This window comes from Stegodyphus dumicola, chromosome 9 (assembly GCF_044657685.1).
Source record: "Stegodyphus dumicola isolate Sdum_Otavi_A_Nest chromosome 9, ASM4465768v1".
Lineage (NCBI taxonomy): Eukaryota > Metazoa > Arthropoda > Arachnida > Araneae > Eresidae > Stegodyphus > Stegodyphus dumicola.
The window spans coordinates 93,096,198-93,116,902 of record NC_140776.1 but is presented as its reverse complement, the minus strand read 5'-3'; the positions used below and the strand labels follow the sequence as shown (position 1 = coordinate 93,116,902).

General features: G+C 33.3%; 1 protein-coding gene across 1 annotated transcript in view; it reads left to right on the top strand.

Annotated features, from left to right (window-relative positions):
- Positions 1-20,705, top strand: part of Mtpalpha (monolysocardiolipin acyltransferase Mtpalpha) — a 70,620-nt gene that overhangs the window by 7,843 nt on the left and 42,072 nt on the right. Inside the window, exons 3-4 of the mRNA XM_085823766.1 lie at positions 6,013-6,146; positions 13,454-13,592. Of these exons, the coding sequence (XP_085679892.1) occupies positions 6,013-6,146; positions 13,454-13,592 (273 nt within the window). The remainder of the gene's footprint in view (positions 1-6,012; positions 6,147-13,453; positions 13,593-20,705) is intronic.

Sequence of the window (20,705 nt, the reverse complement as noted above, 5' to 3'; positions counted from 1 at the left end):
CTCTCTGTCACCTTCTTCATGCCTTTATCCATTTTTTGCAGCAATTCCACTTTTTGTTTGACGGACGTCGAAACGTACTTTCGTTTTGTAGATCCTTTGGGAGCTCCAGCATCAGAAATTTTGACATAATCGAAAGTTCAAGTTTACTTTTATAAAATTGCTCTTACAGTCTGCAAAAAATAATAAGTCGCATCCAATTCGAAGATTAAGAAACAACGCAATCATCAACATTAACTGAAATAGATAATTAGATAATTTTAGCTTATACCGTCCGTTATACATTAAACGTGCACACGTAAATGTATTCTGCACTTGCGCACACACATATGCGCAGTCATAAAGGTCTTACACGCATGCGAAATACTTATGTGCATGTGTCAATGCGGCGCATGCGCAGAAAGTTTTTAGCTTTGAGGTTCGGATAATAGATCACTCCGGATTATGGGTGTCCGAATTAACGACTTTTGACTGTATATGTAAACATTAAAAAAAAAAGTTGTTTTTCTTAGAAAGACTTTCGCAAAGCTGTCCTTTGCTAAGCAGACAGTCTAAGAGTGCTTTGTTGCAAATGAGTAATTCATTCAAGCTTCGTTTATTATCAAATCGTTCGTTTATTATTGGTTCGTTTATTATTTATCATTATTCGTTTAAAAAAAATAGCAGTGGTAAATTTAAAGTTCAGATAATATATGCGATGGTCTAATGTTTGCTGACTGAGGTCGGGCGTCCCATATACGCATTCCCTAAGAACGTCTCTTACAGCTGAGCGTCCAATCCACGCATCGATAGAGACTGCATTCAGAGGACGGGTGATGCGTATACGCAATGTAAGCTGGAATGTTTTTCTGAAGGCCACTAGATGGCATTCTATGTCCATTACTTTTGAAATGAACACAGTTTTAGGTTCCTGACCTTGAGTTTGATATATTCTGTCTGACTTTGGTATTTTACTCATCAACTGTTGCGAGGGTTGGGGGGGGAAGCGACCGCGTAAACAGAAGTGGGCTCTTTGAATCGCCACGTGCTAATATAAATATTTGCGTGTTTGATTTATATCCAATTCCATTTTAATTCTATATTTTTCTCTACTACATACGGTCTTTAGGGTTACTAGACAGCCCAGTCAGTTTTGCATTGACTTTAGATATATTCCCTCTTTTTATTTCGGGAAGTCTCAGCTCTAGTCTATTATGGCGCGAAGGCGCTATTTATCAGAGGAAGAATCCTCATATGGCTAATGAACCATTTAACTAACGTAAATGAGAGTGATGATTCTCTTTCTAAAGATTTAAAAAGTGACATTTCTCCGTGCTTCAAGATTTACCACAGTCTTCAGTTTAAATTTTGTTACTTCTTACTGTAAATAGTCTTTATTGTGTTGTTTTATTAATTTTAGACTGTATTGAGGAATTTTATCAATTAAAACTTTGGAATAATTTGAATAGCGCTTCCGAAAATTATTTTACAAGATAAGGAAATTTTTAAGTATATTTTCATGTAAAATAAAGAAAAAAAATGTTATTAAGTGCTAATTTTAACATATATAAGAGCTCAAGTAATAATCTAAAATGATACCAAGAAACTTTTTTTTTTCTGATTTTTTTTATAAAATTAGGCTTAGCGATGCAAAACCTCTGTCCTGTACAGTGACTGCTTTCGATTCCCTTCCGTCCCACACGAGCTTCTTAAACAAAGGTGCGCCGTCGCAAAAAGGTTAAAAGTGAGAAACGCAATCTGAAAATATTATCTAATTAATCTTGCAGTAAAAGTTTACAATTAGGTGCCTCTTGTTCTTTTTTTTTTTTTTTTTTTTTTTTTTTTTTTTTATGCCAAGATCTGCACCAAGAAGGCACCATTCCAAGATGGCCGCTGCACAAAACCAAAATAAAAAGTATCGTCAATTTAAAAAATATTTAACAGCTATAATCAGAAGACACCGTCTGAAATCATTTGTACTGATATTCCACATTATAAGAATGTTAATATTTTTAAGAATAACAACATGCAATACATAATTGAAGATATCAAAACATGTTTTTACTAAAATAATGTATAAGATGATAGAAAAGTAAGAATAAAATTCATATAATACTAATGATATAGTTTACAATTCATAAAAAATATAACTTATCTAGATCATTATTGTGACATGTCTTCAGCATTGTTGGAAAACTGTGGCACATGTAGATCTTTGATGCAATTCGAAAGGTATCAGAACGGATCTGCTTCCGTCTCATTTCAGTAGTACCTTCTCCTCGTAAATTTCACAAAATATGAGTAAAAAATATCTTCCGACGATCGCCAAACACTGTGCTTCAGAATTCCCACCCGAACATATAAATGCTGGAAACCTTCATTGTTCAAACAATCGTAAAATTTCTAGAAATCTGAGATAATTGTCATCCTAGGCAGAATTTTTCGCTTGATTACCTCCAACAGTCTCTTTCATTCGATCTTCCACAACCTAAAAAAAAAAAAAAAAAAAAAAAAAAAAAACTTTTCCCTCTCCCTTTCAGTCCCACCAAACACCCATTTTCCATTCACTCATCTACCTCTACTATACTTCCTCTTACCAAACTTGCTTTCGTCAATCTCCACAACCATACCAGGACCTCCAACCATCTCATGCTTTTTCACACATACATCCTTAGACACTTCTTTACAAAAATTATGCCAATCAAACACAGTATTACTCAATTTCACGTTCAGCTCATTTATAAATAAGCAGATTCCTACCAGCTTCATACACCCACAATCGCGAAAACATTAAAAGCTAAATCATACTCGTATTACTGTCTTCAAATCATGTACCTTTCCTCCCAGACCTCTTACAATCATGAACATTCACATCTTTTTCATGACAAACCCATTTTTAGCCATCCAGCATATTCTTCCTTTTGATCAAACACATATCTTTCATACAAACAGGACAAACATACAGAGAACTAATCAAATCTCAATGTATACACCAATCAATAATAGCATTCTTTTGCTCGATTTTAAAAAAAAAAAGCATATGAATTTTTCCAGACATTCTACTTTGCTAGATAATGGAGAAATATAGCGCTAAATATCAAGTGGGCTACTAACAGTAAAACGAAATGGTGGTTAAAATTTGAAAATACACCCATTACCATGCATACAGTAAAAAAGACAACCAATAAAATTTACATTTAAAAAAGCGATAATGATACGCTATGTAAGGTTGAAAAAAGTTACAGTAACCGTAAGGTGACATCAGTGGAAGCTAAAACCAAATTAAAACTATTATGATAATCAAAAATAAGTTTCATCATCAAAATTAAAAAATTTTTTGCCAATCAAAGGGCACCCCAATTCTTTGCAGAGTCGTGCTAACCAAAAATTAGATTGGATTAGTTAATTGCAACAAAGTATACTAGTGTTATTTGTCATAGGAGACGTTTTTGTTGAGGACTCGCAAAGAAAACTCCATTTAGATTATATGTGAAAAACTTCCCGTAGCCAGTTTGAACATCTGTTGCTGGAAACAAAACACAGGTTGAAGTAATAAGATTTTGTGACTTTAGCCAGTTAGTGCTGGCTAAGTAAGTTGTTAATGTTAACTAATAGATCAAGGAGTAGGAAACTTATATTTTAAAGGATTTCCATGAAGAAGGAAAGTCAAATTCCATTTTTCCATATTTGATGGTGTATAATTTCAAGAGACAAGACTAATCTGCAGGGTTTGTCCACTGGACGAACCCTGCAGATTAGGCTTGAGTAATGAGACTGGGTCTGGTAAAAAGCTATAAAAATTCCACGTTATAAGAATGAATTGATCCAATTGGTACATATTGTTAAAATTCTTCAAAATAGTCTCCTTGGTCATTGATATACTGTCGTTAATGTGATTTCTATGCTGCAACCATAACTTTTTTCAGAGAGTGTGTGACAGCCTATTGGATGACAGGAACACCTTCAATCTTTCAGGCTTCTCTTGAGCTTTGGGAATAAAATGTCTGCCGGGCTCACATCAGGGCTGTACTGTGGGAGACAAAATTACAGCTCCTATGTAGACCAAGTGGGTTGTTACAACGAAGGCTGTATGGGCTTATAGTATCCTCTTCATCTTATCTCTAATTTCTCTAAGTTTTAATTTTCGTTAGATGGCAACAACTGGTACATTATTTGATTTGATGAAAAATAAGAGTAGTGTTTGTTCTTTTTTCTGAAGTCATCTTGTCATCTAATTTTATTCATTTAAAGAGTTAGAAGCTTAATACTGGTAAAAGATTAACATAAAATATCTACTTCAGGCTGAAGCATTGCCGTGGTGGTACTTCCAGCAATTGGCAATCTCCAGTCGTTTCCGATGGGTGTGTGCAAGCATACAAGGCCTTCTTTGTAGAAAATAGAATTGTCGATTAGTCTTGGAGGTAAAAATTCATTGTGAACCACTCTATTCTTGTCAGAAAAAGACAATAGACATTGCCTTTACCTTTGACTTTGAAGATCTCGCTTTTTTGGAGCACGTGGAGTTCGAGGTGTGCCTCTCTGAACTTGGTGCTTTGTTTGGGAGTTGTACTCGAACACCCATGATTTGTCGCCTGTTATTACATCGTCTTTTTTTCCTCACCCAACACTTTTGGCACCAATTTAACACAAACCTTCCACAAGTTAAAATTTTCTCAAATATTTTTGTAAACTTGTTTTGCATGTGTTGAGTGAGATCTTCAGTGATTAATCTTACAAATGATGGTTGGGGTCCAGGAGATATTTTACTTTGGCCAAATTTTTGTCCAAACCACTTGTTGAAGGCCACCTAGATCGTTCCAAGTCTTCAACGGTCTCCTGGCCAATTCTGGAACTTTCTGAACTACTGGAAAGCCTGGGCCTTTGACCCTTGACAGAGCATCATCTATGTAAACCTCCTTAACGAAGGCAAGTGTCTTGGAATCAGTTTTGTCCAGGCAAGCGCAAAATTTAATCATGTAGTGCTGATCCAGCAAACACTCCGTTTTTGATGGTGATAAAAACTCAAAAACAGCTTTTGCACCATGCATGATCCTCACTGTATCAAAGCTCAGATGTAACTGCCATCCAGTGTGTTGCCTAGCTTAACCCCCACCACAAATCTCACCGCCGGAAAGCACATGCCATCTAGATTCATTACTTTACAAACAAACCCTGTATGAAAATTTGTATCTTTTATAAAATGTATGTGCAAAGTTTTGTTTTATTATTATTGGATACTTACTTATTATCCTGTTGACCATGAAAGTTGTCAGAGATCCTGCTGTGCCACTTGTTCACATGGAATTCAGAGTTACATTTCTATCTGCAATTCTTGCAGTAAAACATTTGTCAGCATCTCTACAATCCACCAAATAGCAAGTGCTGCAAAAGTATTTGACCTACTTCATTTTTTAGCTTCATAAAAAGGCTTTTGCCAGTTTCTATTATTTTATTAGGCTCTCGATTTTGCCAAAAGTTCTGTTTAGATGGCTGTGAGTAAAACCTTTCTACATGATTGTTTCAGTCGGGCGTATTCATCTGTTTTTCTGTCTTTCAAGAGATGTTAATTATTTCGTATCCAGTTGTTTTTTCTCCTTTCAAGAGATGTTAATTATTTTGACTGGCTGTAAATAAACCAGAGTTTCGTTATGAATGGGATTCTGTAGTCCTTAACCCCCCTTTTTTTTCAAAATTCAGGGGAAAAATAACACTATAACATTTCATTTATATGATTGTTTTTAAAAAAAAAATATGGCATATCGAGAATTATTTGGGGTTACATAAAAAAAAGTGCGGATGCTATAATTGTATTGGGATGTTTTGGCTTATCTATAATTGGTGCAAAATCATGCTTGGTTACATTTTTAGGTTGGCAGGATAATATGCATCTGTTATTGTTATTTATAGTGTTCTGTATATGTGCTTTTTAATATTTTTCATCAGTTGAGTTTGGAAAATAATAATTTTTTGCTCTAAGTTAGGGATTATCTCATATTAATTACAAAATATAAAGTGGTTAAAAAATTTTATTTTTAGGTTAATACATTGTCACGAGAGGTTACAGCAGAAGTGGAGCAAGTCATGAAAACTGTCTGGTCTGATCCTAGTGTAACTAGCATTGTTTTAATATCAGGAAAACAAGGATGCTTCATTGCAGGGGCAGATATTGGGTTTGTTTTCTTATTAGTTTTTTTTTTTTATTTACTTTTATAAATTTCTGTCATTTTTCATGTAATTTTGTAAATCAAGAGTCAGCAACATTTATGTTACTTGGGGCTGAATAAAAATTTTAAAAGCCATCAGGGGTTCATAGTTTGTTTGGAAAAATTACTAATTAAAATATGATAATAATAAATAAGCAAAATATTCAAATTTCTCTGTATGAAACAAAAATTTTACTTGCATGTAATAACCAGAAAATAAAATATAAAGTATGTGCATAATCTAACATCAGATTTAAAAATTAAATTGTTATATGCTTAAATTGGTACTTTTCATTTTGCCGGTGCAAGCGACGAAGTCGCCAAAAATGGTACAACCGATGCCAAACGGAATATCCTCGCTGGTAACCTTTTACACTTCATTTCCTTAACAAGTCGCAGCCATTGCTTATCAGATTGATTGTTTCTTTCAATATTGGCATACAGTTGCGTAGAATTTTTACCAAATAGTTCAATTTTATGCCCTAAAGCCATTCGTGGTAATTAAGTCAATTAAGATGCAATCATACTGCTCACCCGAACGCAAAAATATAGAAAAGGTGAAAATCAAGGGTTAAATTCATCAGTTTTAATGAGACTGCACTAGCGAAGTAAAGCACTATGGTTTTACATAATTTCTGAGTAAGCAATTCGTACAAATTGAAATAATTCTTGCATTTAAATTTGTATTCCAAATTAAGATTTAACTTGAAATTAATGTAGATAATTACTGAGAGAATTAAATTTTTGTAGCATAGTTTACGTGAGATGAGATAGATCACTTGGGGTCACGTGATATGAAACGGCGAATCAGGATATTGTACCATGAAAGCATAGTAAATTCTTAAATTAATGCCTTTTTACAAAATTATTCTCTTTATTTATTTTCATTTTACAAAATTTTAAACAATATTAAAATGTTTACGCCTTCAAAATAAAAATTTCTTAGAACTAACATTTGTTAACAATTTTTATGTGTATACTGCATGTTGTCGCCAATAAAGTCTGCTTGGCAAGATTTCCGCCGGCCAAACAGAAAAGTACCCTTAAATTAAATTTAAAACTTGACCCTAAAATTTTGCTAATATTGTAATCAAGATTTGTATCAATAAACATTGTTTTAATATTTTTTATCTGAAAAAAAAAAAAAAAAAAAAAAAAAAAAAACTTGCTGGTTTATGTGGTTGAACAACTTCTATATTTCTTCAGGGCAGATTTTTCTCAAAATAAGTTAACTATTCTATAGACCAAGTCGCAAAACATAATGTGCCTTCAAAATAGGATAATTTTGCAAGTTTATTATTTCTAATTCTAGGCTGTGATAGTGATTTTTTTTATCAAACACGATTTCAATAATGCTAGAGATTTGAATGCATTTATTGAATTCATTATATTAGTGATGTGACAGTTTCCTTGCAATTTTAGATTGCTCTTTTCAACTCCAGTCTTGTATCAGCTAAAACTGATTAATTAATCTTTATTTTCTAGCTGCTCATAAAATTCTCCACATCATGTAATAAACTTTGTTTTTATGAAAAGAATGACAAACTGCTCCAACATTTTATCTTTGTTCAAGCTATCTTACTTGAGTATATAAAGAAAAGTCTGTGAAATGAGTGTCTTTTACAGTCCAGCTACCAAGAAACCTTCTTGTTTCCTATTTTAGAGGAGAAGGGAATGAAATATATATATATATATTTTTTTAATTTTTGGTTGCAAGTGCACCATGTTGTATTAAAAAAAAAAAAAAAAAAAACTAAACATTAAGTAAACCAGTGCATCTTGGAAAAACTGCCGACCCTCTTTCGCAAATAGATAGTTTCTTTCCCACGTGCAGAAGCATCAAGAGGTATCAGCTTGACGTCAATAGACAGTATCTTTCGAACTAATTTAAATAATCCATGTTGCAGTGTACCTTATTTTATTACGAACTTAATAATTTTTACTACAATTGAAAGTACATTTTCAAAACAAAGTTTTATCACAGAGTTTATCTAATATATAATACAATGGTATGCAATAAAATTAAGAAACTTTGAAACCTGTCTACAGAGGGTGATAAATCCAGTATTACTAGTTGCTGCCCGTACACCATCTGTTATGACGAATTTAACTTTTACAGTAGTATTTTTTATTAAAATATTTTTAAAGTTGAAAGTACATCACCTCAGTACATTCTTTCACTGGAAGAATTTTAAGAAATTATTCTCTTATGCTAAAATCATAAAATACCATTTCCATACAAATTGTTAATTGTTCTTAATTTTCTTTTATTTATACAGTTGTAAAAAGAAAATATATTTTCCATATCATTTGTTAATTCTATTCTTACTTATGTTATAAATGCTTCACTTCTGCTTCTTGAAGATAATTAACATTTTTAAAGTTGAAGTCTGTTTTGTTTTTAGATCCATTAAAAAGAGAATTAATGCCTTTTAACATAGATTAATGCTGTTTTTCCAATTAGGGCTTTTTATCTCACTGTCTGTGAGCAGCTGTTTTTTCATCTTAGAGAACAAAGATGCATTTTTAATTGATGTGGTTGTAGCTGCTTTTTATTGTTTTAGTACAGCATTTCTCAGTCTGCGGTCCTCCTAGATTTTTGAAAAAAGATTTAAAAAAAAAAAAAAATATTGAACTGCATATTTCATACTTTAGTTGGAAATCCCAATTTGTAAATTACATATGGCAATCGTCTATCACTTATCTCAAGACTGACATTTGGACACAAAATGACTGAATGGACTTCTGTCCTAATCTTAGAATCGAAAAAGGGGTTTAAAGTAGTATAACTATAGTGCTTCTTGCTGTCTTTCCACTGTGCATCTGGTGCTGCATCAAAGCCAAAGACCATACCAGTTCATATCAAAATATATTCATATCAAAATACATCAACATACTAGGCCTTTGCATGTGTTTATGACATTCTTAATAGTTTTGGAGATCTATTGAAATATGATGTATTAAATTAATATAAACTTGACCTTTATTTGGGAAAATAAGGCAAAACTGTGTTAGAAGACAGTTTTAAGTTAATCTGTTTTATTAAGGCTATAAGGTATTTTCTTCATTCCTTTTGGCATGCCTTTGTGGTGTAATAGTAGCATACTCGACCCGTATGTGAGAGTTCCAGGCAGTCCCACGCCGACAATAGGTGTAGGGTCATGCGCCGCACGATGGCATCGAGTCAAAAAGCCGCCATGCACTCATTAAAACAAGCAGTTCATCTCACTTCCTACGAACAGGAAAATTCTTAGTCTTATTTGAATGCACCCCTGGGGGTCGACTCAGGTAAAACTTGGGAAGCTACTGATTAGGATTTGAATCTAGGCAGTCTCTGCCAGGGTTGTTTAAAATCAGTCTTCACAGGACTGGAGTCATCGCTAGCGATGGCTGGTTTAGGCTCGACAGGGACCATACGGTACTGGTTTGTCCGTTCCGTTAGTTTTGGTGGAGCTATATAGTCAGATACTCATGATTTTTCACGGCGAAACACCTCCGCCAGTTTGGATAGCGAATTCAGCGAGCCTTTAAACTGCTCGAGGTTTCCAGTAGGCGCCTGTAGCCTCAAAACTGCATATTCATATCCTTCCTTGTTTCTCTCTGGGGGCGCCTAAAGTCGACATCTGTATACCTTGACGTAGTGTTAACAGGCCGGATTGGTGGCCTGGTCTGTCTCGCAGTGTTTAAGTGATTTCATTCTTCAGTCCGGGGTTAGGTCCCTGTTGATGGCAGATGTCTTTACCATCCCTTCAGGACTGGGATGGGGAATGCGAGTTCCTGAGAATCTGTCAATTCAGTCTTAGCTCGTCGGCTCAACCGATAGGTTAGCGGCCTCTTGGATCGCCCCTAGGGGTTGAAGCATTTAACTGTGTTAAGGTAGGCTTAAACTTGCCAGGTTTGAGTGCCCCTTCCTTCTAGCATACTCTCTTATTTGACTGGAAGGTCATAACCAGGGCAGGAGTTTGTCTTACTTGAACGTGAAAATATGTGATGCTGATGCGTATGTAAAGGTAGACACCGGTGCCATAGACGCATTTGTTTACCTCTTATGTTCGAACCATTGTTGTGTCTTTGGCCGTGTAAATTAATATTATCTAAAACATTTTCCTCTTAAGTCTTTAATAAAAATGTTGTTATTTCTTCACCAGTCTTATCTATTGTAACACTAAATACTAAAAAACCTTTCTTTAAAATTCATGTCTGTATTTTCTAAATTAAGATACCTCATACAATCTGATATCTGCTCTTGATAGCTGGTATCAGGAGTACAACCAAGTAATGTAGAAAAATACTTTGCTTGTTTGACATTATTTAAAATAATTTATTTTATATTATTTCCTAATTGTTTCTAATTAATGAATAAGTTAATTGTTTCATTTTTAATTTTATCTCCAAGGTAATGAAGCATATTTTTTACTTTGAACAGGGTTCGTAGCGGTTCTTACAAGTGCTTATAAGTCCTTATATTTGAAAATAAAATATAAAGACCCTTACAGGTGCTTACTTTTTCTTTAAAGCCCTTATTTTTTTTGTTTTTAGTGCTTATTTTTTGCTTTTGGTGCTTTTTTTTAATCCTTTTTTTTAATAAACGCGCATTTTTCCCCCGTACCAAAGCCGAAACTAAATAAACAACTTTTCTTCCTTATATGCAACGTCAGATAGTGAATCATACTCCCAGAAATTGCTTTCCCCCTTTCTCTGCATTAATGTAACCTATGGTGCGCCCGAGAGTACAGACAGGTGAACGTCGTTCTATTGGTCACAGAATTGCGAAAACGGTAGAAAATTCCGGTACATTCGGTATTCTTTTCCTCCCACCATATACTACACACGTTTGGATTTCTATCAAGATTTTAATAATTTGCATTCTCGTTCCGCGTGGTCAGTTCATATTCGTGTTTATTATAATCATTATGCTTATATTATGAGCATATGCATGAATATTTATAATAATATAGTGGCAGTAACTGCTTAAGTATAGATAAACTTCCAAAAATGGGTGTGTTTTTACACAGATTAGCTTTCTAAGGAATAATATTTGGAATGGCTTAAATAAAAGGAAAGTAATCGAATAGTCAAAAATTTTTTTTTCCCAATACATTATACAATACAGAGGTTGGGAGGTTATCCCCATTCTCCGCAATATCTCTAATATTGAAGCAGCAGACATTTTTTTTTTTTTTTTTGTCACTGTCCAATCTGGATTGAATAGGACTAAAAGTTTTTCCGGTCTATCCAACCCAAGCAAAGATTGATTCTATTCCAGAAATTGAATGCAGTCCGTTGAAAATTAGAATTAGAAACATCCCAGATTAGTAAGTCTCTTTCTTTTCCTTTATTTAGTTCTTTATTCTTCGAATACCGGCAGCTGTTGATTCCAATTGCGTAATATCACATGTGGAAGAATTACGCCGCACGTATTGCGCAATAACGTTTGCGGTATTTTCCAGAGATAATTAATTTTGATGTTCAGTCTGAGATTTGTTTATGAACGCTTAAGAGTTTTACTGTGCTTTCTAACCAGAATATTTCTGAGTTCCGTTGGTCTATTTTTATATGATGCACATATCGAAATGTCAAAATCATTTATTTAGCTGAGAAATCTAAAGAACAGCTACAATCTCCCCCACTCCTCTTTTTCCAGTTACTATCCGGAATATTCGGCAATTTCCGAGTATGCGGGTTAGTTAAGCTTTTACTGTTAAAGGATGACTGCATGAAGCAATTTCCCGTCTTCTGATTTCAGAAATGTGCCTCTTTTTTACTTAAATTACTTTGCTTGGGATATATGTGAAGGGAAAACTATTATGCAATGAAAATTTAGAAAATGTTCAGAATTTTGATTTAAGTTAAATTATTTAAATATTAATATGAGTGGAAAAATAAATTGTATTTATTATTAGGTGCCAATTATTAGGTAATACAATTAATATGGCTTATTATTATTTTTTTCTATATTTTGAACTGAAATTTCATCGTTAAATCTTGTAATATAGTTTAGTTCTGCATAGTTTTTTTTTTCTCTCATTGTAAACTAATTCTGTAAATTGAACTGTCATTTAAAATTAAAAAAAAAAAAAAAAAAAAAAAAAAAAAATTGTTTTTCATGGTTGAGGTAATGCTTATTCTCTTAATAAGTATTGCATTGCACATATTTTAAATTACAAGTCTAATTTTTCGTTTAAGGTTATGCAGTTGTGTATAATGTAATTAGACAGGTGCTTATTTTTTCCTTAAAATATGCTTGAAAAATGCTTATAGGTGCTTATTTTTTTAATTAAAATGTGGCTACGAACCCTGTTGAATTTTATTAATATTACATACATGTTAGGGTCAAATTTTGCGATCATTTCTATACACTTTAAAAAATTATTATTTCTTTTGAATAATTTGTTACTGGAACCATGGAAAGCTAAGTTTTGGTTGGCTAAAAACTGAATGGCATAGATAATTCTTTCAATAACATCGTGCCAATGCTTTGCTTTTTTTTTTTTTTAAATTTTGAAATTCCAAATCAACAGTTTTATTCTTTCTAAATCATTTTAAGAAATCGGACCAAAGGTGTAAATTCGGGAAATTCATTTTATTTTTCCGTGAACTTTTAAGTGCTCATTTAAGGGACTCCAGTCATTAAATTCAGAACTACTCAACTTTATGCTGCTGAAATTGTTAAAAATTTTGCAATGAAAACAATAAACAGAATTTGTTTCAGCAGAAGTTAGCAACTAATCCCTTTTAACTCTTTTGTTGTTTGGCAAGATTTGACAAAAGTACATTTATTTGGTTTCTAATATTGTTATGTGAATAATACTTCATTTTAAGTGTTAACTATTAAGCAGTTTCCCTTTAATATCGTCACTGCATAAAGGCGCTAGCTAGAGATTTGCACGATGACACCGATCGGGCATGGCATGAGCCTGGGTCCAGATTCGAACCTTTGGAGCTGGTTGCCTTTGGATTTTTTTTTAAACCATAATCTATGGTATTAAAAAAAGGGGGTATGTGCGACGGCTTGGTTTATGATATCTCATTATGAATCCAAGAAGGTCATTATAAGGAGTTTAAATTACTGAGTTGTTATATCAGTAGAAGATTGACATTATGCAAATATATTCCTATCCATACTCTGTATTTGAACTTGCTATTATGCCAAGGATCCTGCAGATATGAAATAATTGTGCAGTTGTCTAGTAAGTGTTGCTCATTAGATGTTTTTGTCTTCTTTTTATGGAAATATGTGCTTGATTTATATGCATGAATTTTGGCATTTCTAGTATGTTGCAAGCATGCAAGTCAAAGGAAGAGATAACTAGTTTATCTAAACAGGGAAAAGAGCTGTTATTGGAAATAGAAAACAGTAAAAAACCAGTAGTAGCTGCAATTATGGGTACATGCCTTGGAGGTGGATTAGAGGTAAAATATTTTAGTCTTGTGTAATGTTTCATATGTAAAAGAAAACCTAGATTTATTTACAAATGCTATCCTTTAAATGCCTATAAGTGTTTTATTGAGTATTTTAGTATAAAATTCCATAGAATTATATTAGAATGTTAATTAAGGTATGTAGAAGTAAATAGAAATTTCATATATTTAATCCACATTTAATTTTGTGGATATTTTTTTATTGCACATAATTTTAAATTTGCCATTTCTTAAAATATATGTAGTCTTATCCCTTGGCTTTAATATATCTTTCAATAAGGTTATAATAAAAGTTATTTTGGTTTAGTTACTCCAATCTTTGTTTTGAAATTGGAAAGTCTCTTGAGGGAGAAAACACCCCTGAAAATTAATTATATTAACATTACTTTCATGACGATTTTTCTGCTTACAAATTAAAATCAAATCATCTTTCAACTGTAAGTAAATATTCTTTTATCCAGATTTTTAAAAAATGCAAATCTGGTTAAGATCATATTTATAAGGATAATGCATAATTTATAAGAAGAATCACCAATTTAATAAGATTATGGCATGACTGGCTAGCACTCTCTGCCTTCTTGAAGAATGTTTTAAAGAGGTTTGGTTTTTAATTCAAACACTAAAGTTGAACTTGGAGCAAATTTCTAATATTTCATCTGTTCAACCCATGTGCTAAATTACAAAGTGTGACCAAAATGTCCATTGAATGATCAAATGTGGTCATGTAAAATATTTCAATAAATATATCTTATATCAAGATATAAGATATCTTTATATCTTGTTTGAAAGCCATACTCTTTCAAAGTAATCCCTGTTCTGATACAGTGCAGTTCTGACTATTTTCACATCACTGTTGGAAACATCTGGAGAAGTCCCTTGTCTGTACTGTTTTTAATTATCTCATTACAGCAGCTTAGACATGTGAAATATCTGTATCCTTTTGGAGAAGGAAAGAAGTATGATAGTACAAGAACAGGAGATGAAGGATGGTAAAACTCGGTTAAATTAACAATTGGTCAGGACCTGCTTGAAGTCTTGCATTAAAGAAAGCTAGATCCTGGTCTGGGAATTGTGTCCACAAGCAATAAATAAAGCACATGAGCCAAAAAATAACCTTGCAGTATAAATCTCCATTTACTGTTTGGTCTTATTGTATGGATTCTTTATGACCTTGAGTGTTGAAACAGGTAACCAACATTCTCTTTTGACATTTAGGAACAAAAATTTTCAGTTTTGATTCTAATGTGCTTTGGTGTTTATAGTTTCTGGATCATGTTGGAAGAATGATGTTTAATTTCCAGTTATGATGTACTGTAAAAGCTGGGCCATGCTGATGAAGTCAGCACACAGTTTCATGCATACTGGACAAAATATCATTGTAACTAGATTATGCAGATACTGTGTAATTACATTTACATTGTAATTTGGAGATCTAATTATAATTATAGTGTAAAAGCTATTCTATTAAGTAATTAAATTATATAATTAGGAAAGTAATTGCCCTTGTTAATTTGAATTACATAGCCTAGAGAAAGTGTGATGATAAGTGAAAATTGCAGTAAATGATGATAATGGTTCACCATTTTGGTCAGTTGTTAAATAATACAGTGGCATAAACCTGTAAGAAAAACAGTTTGGAATCATTCTGCTTAACTTCTGCACATCCTGCAGTTTATACTAATAGCATCATAAATTATGAACTAATCCATTGTTAAATACATGTACTACACATCTTTTCACTAAATATGTGAAAGAAATATAGTTAACAGAGAATTTATTTACAGGAACTAATTTTGGTTATTTCATATAGAACTAAATACTCATAAGTTTGCTAAATAAATATGTGTGTTAATGATGCTCATCAACAGACTTGTGAATTTGAATTATTCATTTAAAGCAAAGCAAACAAAGAACTGTACACTTATGGAAAGGGATGCCTTCATGGAGGATTGAAGGACAACTGCTTTTTTGGGTGGCTATTACACAGAAAATGAATCATGAAAGCTTTGCATATCAGCAAAGGGATCCAATAATAGAGCTAAACTAATTTTTATAATCTTATCCAGCTGAATTCCTCATCATTGTAGGTGGTAGAAATCCTGCTGATTCTGATCTATAATCATCCTGCTTTATTGCTATATGTACTAAAATTTTCAGTAACAGTATTGATTATGAATTAGTTCTTTTCTAAACTCAGAACATATTTTCAATAAATGGTTATTAAGCATTACTTACAGGTGAGTGAACCTGCATGAGCTGTTTTCCTCAGCTTCAGATAAAACTAAACAAACAATTTTGTTAAATGCCTGTAGATAACTATTCCAGCAGAAGGTTAGGTTATTTAGATTATACAAAGCTCACAAAGGTTATCTGCCTAAAAAGAGATGTTTTTGAAAAAGACTTTTTAAGGGAAACTGACTCATATTCAGACTGTATGTGGGGATATCCACAAAAGGCCCATCTAGCCAAACTGTTCACTGAAATTTGAACTCAGGTAGACTTATTAATGTTTGCAATCATGCTGGTGGGTGTTGCAGACAAATGGACTTACTGACTATGCATTCCATCTGAGATCTTCCTGCATAATTATTTAGTGAACTCCAGGTTGCAGTAATGATATTAACTGTGAAATGGGTCTTTATTAAATACAAATATTTCAATAAATAATTAAAATAATTCTTTTTTTGAAAGTAAATGGATGCATTTGCACAATTTTTCATGTCTGAAGATGACAACTACTGGCAGAAAGATGGCATTTTCTATCTGAGACTATTCAGCTTAATTATGATGCAAATTGCAAGTTATAGTAATGCTATTCACTGTTAATTAGGCATTTATTTAATAAAAACTAATACGCAGTAAATATTAAAATAAGTTTTGCTACAAGAAGATTGCTGATGCAGAAAATATTTCTGATTATAATAAATACATGTAAATTTGTTATGCAAAAGTATGAATTGGCTGTTTGTTTAATTGAATGTGGCAAAGCATCTAACAGAATGGATGCCTTCATGGAAGATTTTCTGAGGGAAACTAGTTTACATTGCACATTTGTAAAACTATAAAGATACCTAAAAATCCAAATTGTTAGATGGAATTTGAACTACCACTATTAAGAAAGGTCTGATCTACTGGGTTATTGCTAAGCCACAAATGTAAGTTCTTTTGCATTTATATTGTAATTCTAAATGACATTATATTATAATTACAATTATACCTGTAGTTTTAACTATAGAATAACTACAATAAATAACTTTGTTCAGTCTTTAACAGATAGTTTCAGTTTAAAGATAAAGATTTCATGCTTTGCTAAATGAGAGTATTCTAAGGAACTGCTGTGTATGAGGGCATATCAAAGTTTAACTAAGATCTTGTATTTTGTGTACTGGCAGCACAGTGTGTATCTACATTATTTCTGTTCATCTCATTTGTCAATTTCTGAAGCATGGCCATGTCTACAACTCTTGTTTGAGAACAATATTTTATAAAATAAATAAAAATAATGTGTCTTGAGATGTAAAAAACTGCAAGTACTAATATATATAATTTTAATTTTATTGTAACTCTAATTAATGTACATAACAGTGTAATTATATTGTTTTAATTGTAATTATAAATAGTGCAATTACAAATACATATTGAATTAATAATATTGCAATTTCATTTTAAATGCATGATTTACAGCTAAATTACATAGTGATCTTAAAGACTTGTACTTAATGTTGTAATTGAATTATGCCTATTTCTGGGGTAATTATTATCAATACCACCTTATATGAAGTCACCATATTCTTGTGACCTTGCACATATCAGTTCTTTAGGTAATCATATCCATTGTAAGTTGTCATCCAAAAAGTTATCAAATCACCTTTTTGTGCTGTAAAAAATCATGGAACTGCACCAAATTGGTTGTGCTAAAATGTAAGTACTAACTCTGATTCTATGCTCTCTTGTTTTTGTTCCTTGATTAGGTGGTAAGATACAAATCTTGCATAAGTTTTGTGTTTAAAATTTTCGTGACAGCGCACCTTTGTTAAAGATGCTCGTGCGGGACGGAAGGCAGTCACCGTACAGGATGGAGATTTTGCATCACTAAGCCTAATTTTATAAAAAAAAAAAAAAAAAAAAATCAGAAGAAAAGTTTCATTTCTTGTTTTTGTGTTCTTCACTTCTTGTGTTCGAGAACATTCTGGGCTAAACCGGTAAAAATTCGTTCCAGAAGGTTCTGCATCCATCCATGGCATATCGCCAATTTTGTCGCCAAATAGGCGATTTCTTGCCAAATGTGGCAACCCTTAAACTGCTTTGCGGAGAAGCCATCTTACCGTGCCTGTACATTTCGTAACACTGCCCCCTCCCAAGGACTGCACGTCCCAGGCAGTACAACCCTTGGTCAGAAGCCTAATTCGATACAAACAAAACATAGTAAAACAAACATAAGGTATAAATAAATAACATAACTAAAGAAACAGACATTTACACTACATACAAGTTATATACACAAATTAAACCCATAAAAATTTTAAATTATACAAATTAAAGTCAAGAATGAATTTCAGTCTCAGTCTTTTCATTAAGTTATACCCGTGTCAAATACTTTTCCACTGCAGTTCTCAGATGCATTTCTGTTTTGCATATCACAGTCTGAAGATTCAGTCCTTTCAAACTTTTCATCCACAGAAAGATCTGAAACAGTTTGTTCATCACTCTGTAGTTCCTCGGTATTTTTAGTAATTGGTACATGCTTATTTTCCTCCGTTTCCTGGTAACCAGTTCTGATGTTTGCACCAGGGTCATGAATAGAATCTGATCCTTTACAAGCAAAAGTATCAGGGTTCAGAATCAATTCCGTGTCTGCAAAATCTGCAACATGAGACGTACACATAATTTGCGAGGTAAGTGAATTTTCTTGCAATACTGGAGCACACTGTTTAAGCTGTACATCAGCTACTCCCATCTCTGCATCACATGCACTTTCAGATGGTTCAACACTTGCTGACTGAATTTTCACAACTTCACTATCAGTTTCTACGAACTTTACAGTCACATTTTCACTTTCTTCTATCTCTACTTCAGGCACGTGAGAATAAAAATCTTCCTTCCCATCTTTCATTTCTTCATGTTTTCGTTCTTTTTCTTTAATCCCATTAGATATTTTATCAATAATTTCTGGATCTTTCTGAGGCATTTCGTAAGCTACGTCCTTCATTTCTTCATCCTTGGATTCTCCAGATGCCACTACTGTCATTTTCACATTTTTTTTTAATGGCTCCAGTTTCTTCTGCAAGCTCCACTTTCAGCTGTTGGAGTTGCTCTTGCACCTTTTCTTGGCCAACATTTCTTATCTTCCAGTCCCGCTTTCATCTCTTTCAGTGCGGCTTTGATCTCAGCTGCCATCTCTTTATATCCAGATTTTATCGCTTTCTGTCCGCTTTCATTTCAGCCTTCATCTCTTCATATCCGGCATTATCTCAGCATATCCGGCTTTCAACTCCTTCTGTCCGTCTCTGATCTCGGTTAAAAAGTCCATCAAAGTGTTCATTTCCTCCACCATGGCTCTGCATACAGGCGGGTCAATGGCATTCACTCACAAATCCTATTTCTGCCACCAGTTGTTGCATTTTTCTTTTCTGACACCAGTTGTTACGTTATTTTCTTAGTTCACATTCGTATGGGGTTCGTGTGGATTTGGAGTGAATAACAATGACAGCACTTAATGAAATATTGAAACACACTTTATTTACCAATATTAATCAGATAGCTCCAAAATCACTTTTACAGTCGTCGAACTGTTATAAACACGCTGACACATTCAGCGACACAGCCTTCACACTGTCAGGCAAAAACGGTGGAGACAGCTTCATTGCAAAGCACCAAAGTACAGCTACTGACTCTGTTTGGTCGTTCTCGGAACTCTATGTATTCTCGAGACTCTCCATGCTACAACTCGCGGTGCACTCGACGATACACAAGAGTATAGCTCTCGATTCAGCACAGTCTAAGCAGGGTTGCCACGCTACCTGGAAAAACGGAAAAAGTCTGGGAATTCGGAAATTGACCAAAAAATTCAGGGAACAAAATGGGTTTAATCCTAGTATACGGTACAATGAGGGTTAGAATCAAAGAATATGTATTGTAAAGAAGGAAAACCTCTCTGCAACAGACGTGGCTCCGTTCCATCATAGAGGGAAACAGCTGTGCATGTGCGATATATCTGTCATCAAAGCTCGAAACCGGTGTCGAAGTTCGAAGGTCACATTATCAAGAGTACATAAATTGAATATTGTTTAAAATTTCTTTAACCCCTTCGCGCCGACTATCACGTATACGTGCCAGCAACGAACACACCGGTGTGCCAGAGCATTGTTGTGTTTTCTACCAACTGTCACGTATTTGTGCCAGTACCTTGGAACGTTTTTCAAACTATAATTTCTGCCACAAGATGGCACTGTATGCCCATATGGTTTCAGACACATGTACATTAGACCTTCTACTCGAAATGAGAGAAGCACGATTCACATACACGTGTTTTTGATTATATAAACAAACGGGGAACTAAATGTTTCCGAATGGCGTGATTTATGACATCTCTTTAAATCGCACTTTATTCGCACGTGGTAGTTGTTTGTTGCAAGTAGAAGTTTTATATGCGCTAAAGTGTTGAGTATTTCGGTTTACAGTTCAGTTTTTAGAAAATAATTAGATCTTGTTAGACGTGAATTCTTTCTGTTTTTACCGTTTCAATGTCGAAGCGTCGAAAATGTTTAACAGAGCATGAAATAGCAGAAATGATGCAAAATATTTCAGATATTGATTCTGATATTCTGATATTGATTCTGAAAGATTAACTGAAAGACATTTTCCAAAACTTTGTTCAGAAGAGACTGATAAGAAAATGAGACGACGATGCTTTGTTTGTTCACATTTCCGGAAAAATCCTCCAAAACGGCAAATGAGTTATTACGAGTTCAAGGAATGTAACGTAGGACTGTGTGTAGATCCCTGTTTTAAATTTTTCATACAAAAAGAGAATTTTAAGTAATATATTTAGTTTTCAGATGTATAATGTTAAAAGTCATAAAATGGTGAGTAATTAAAATAAAA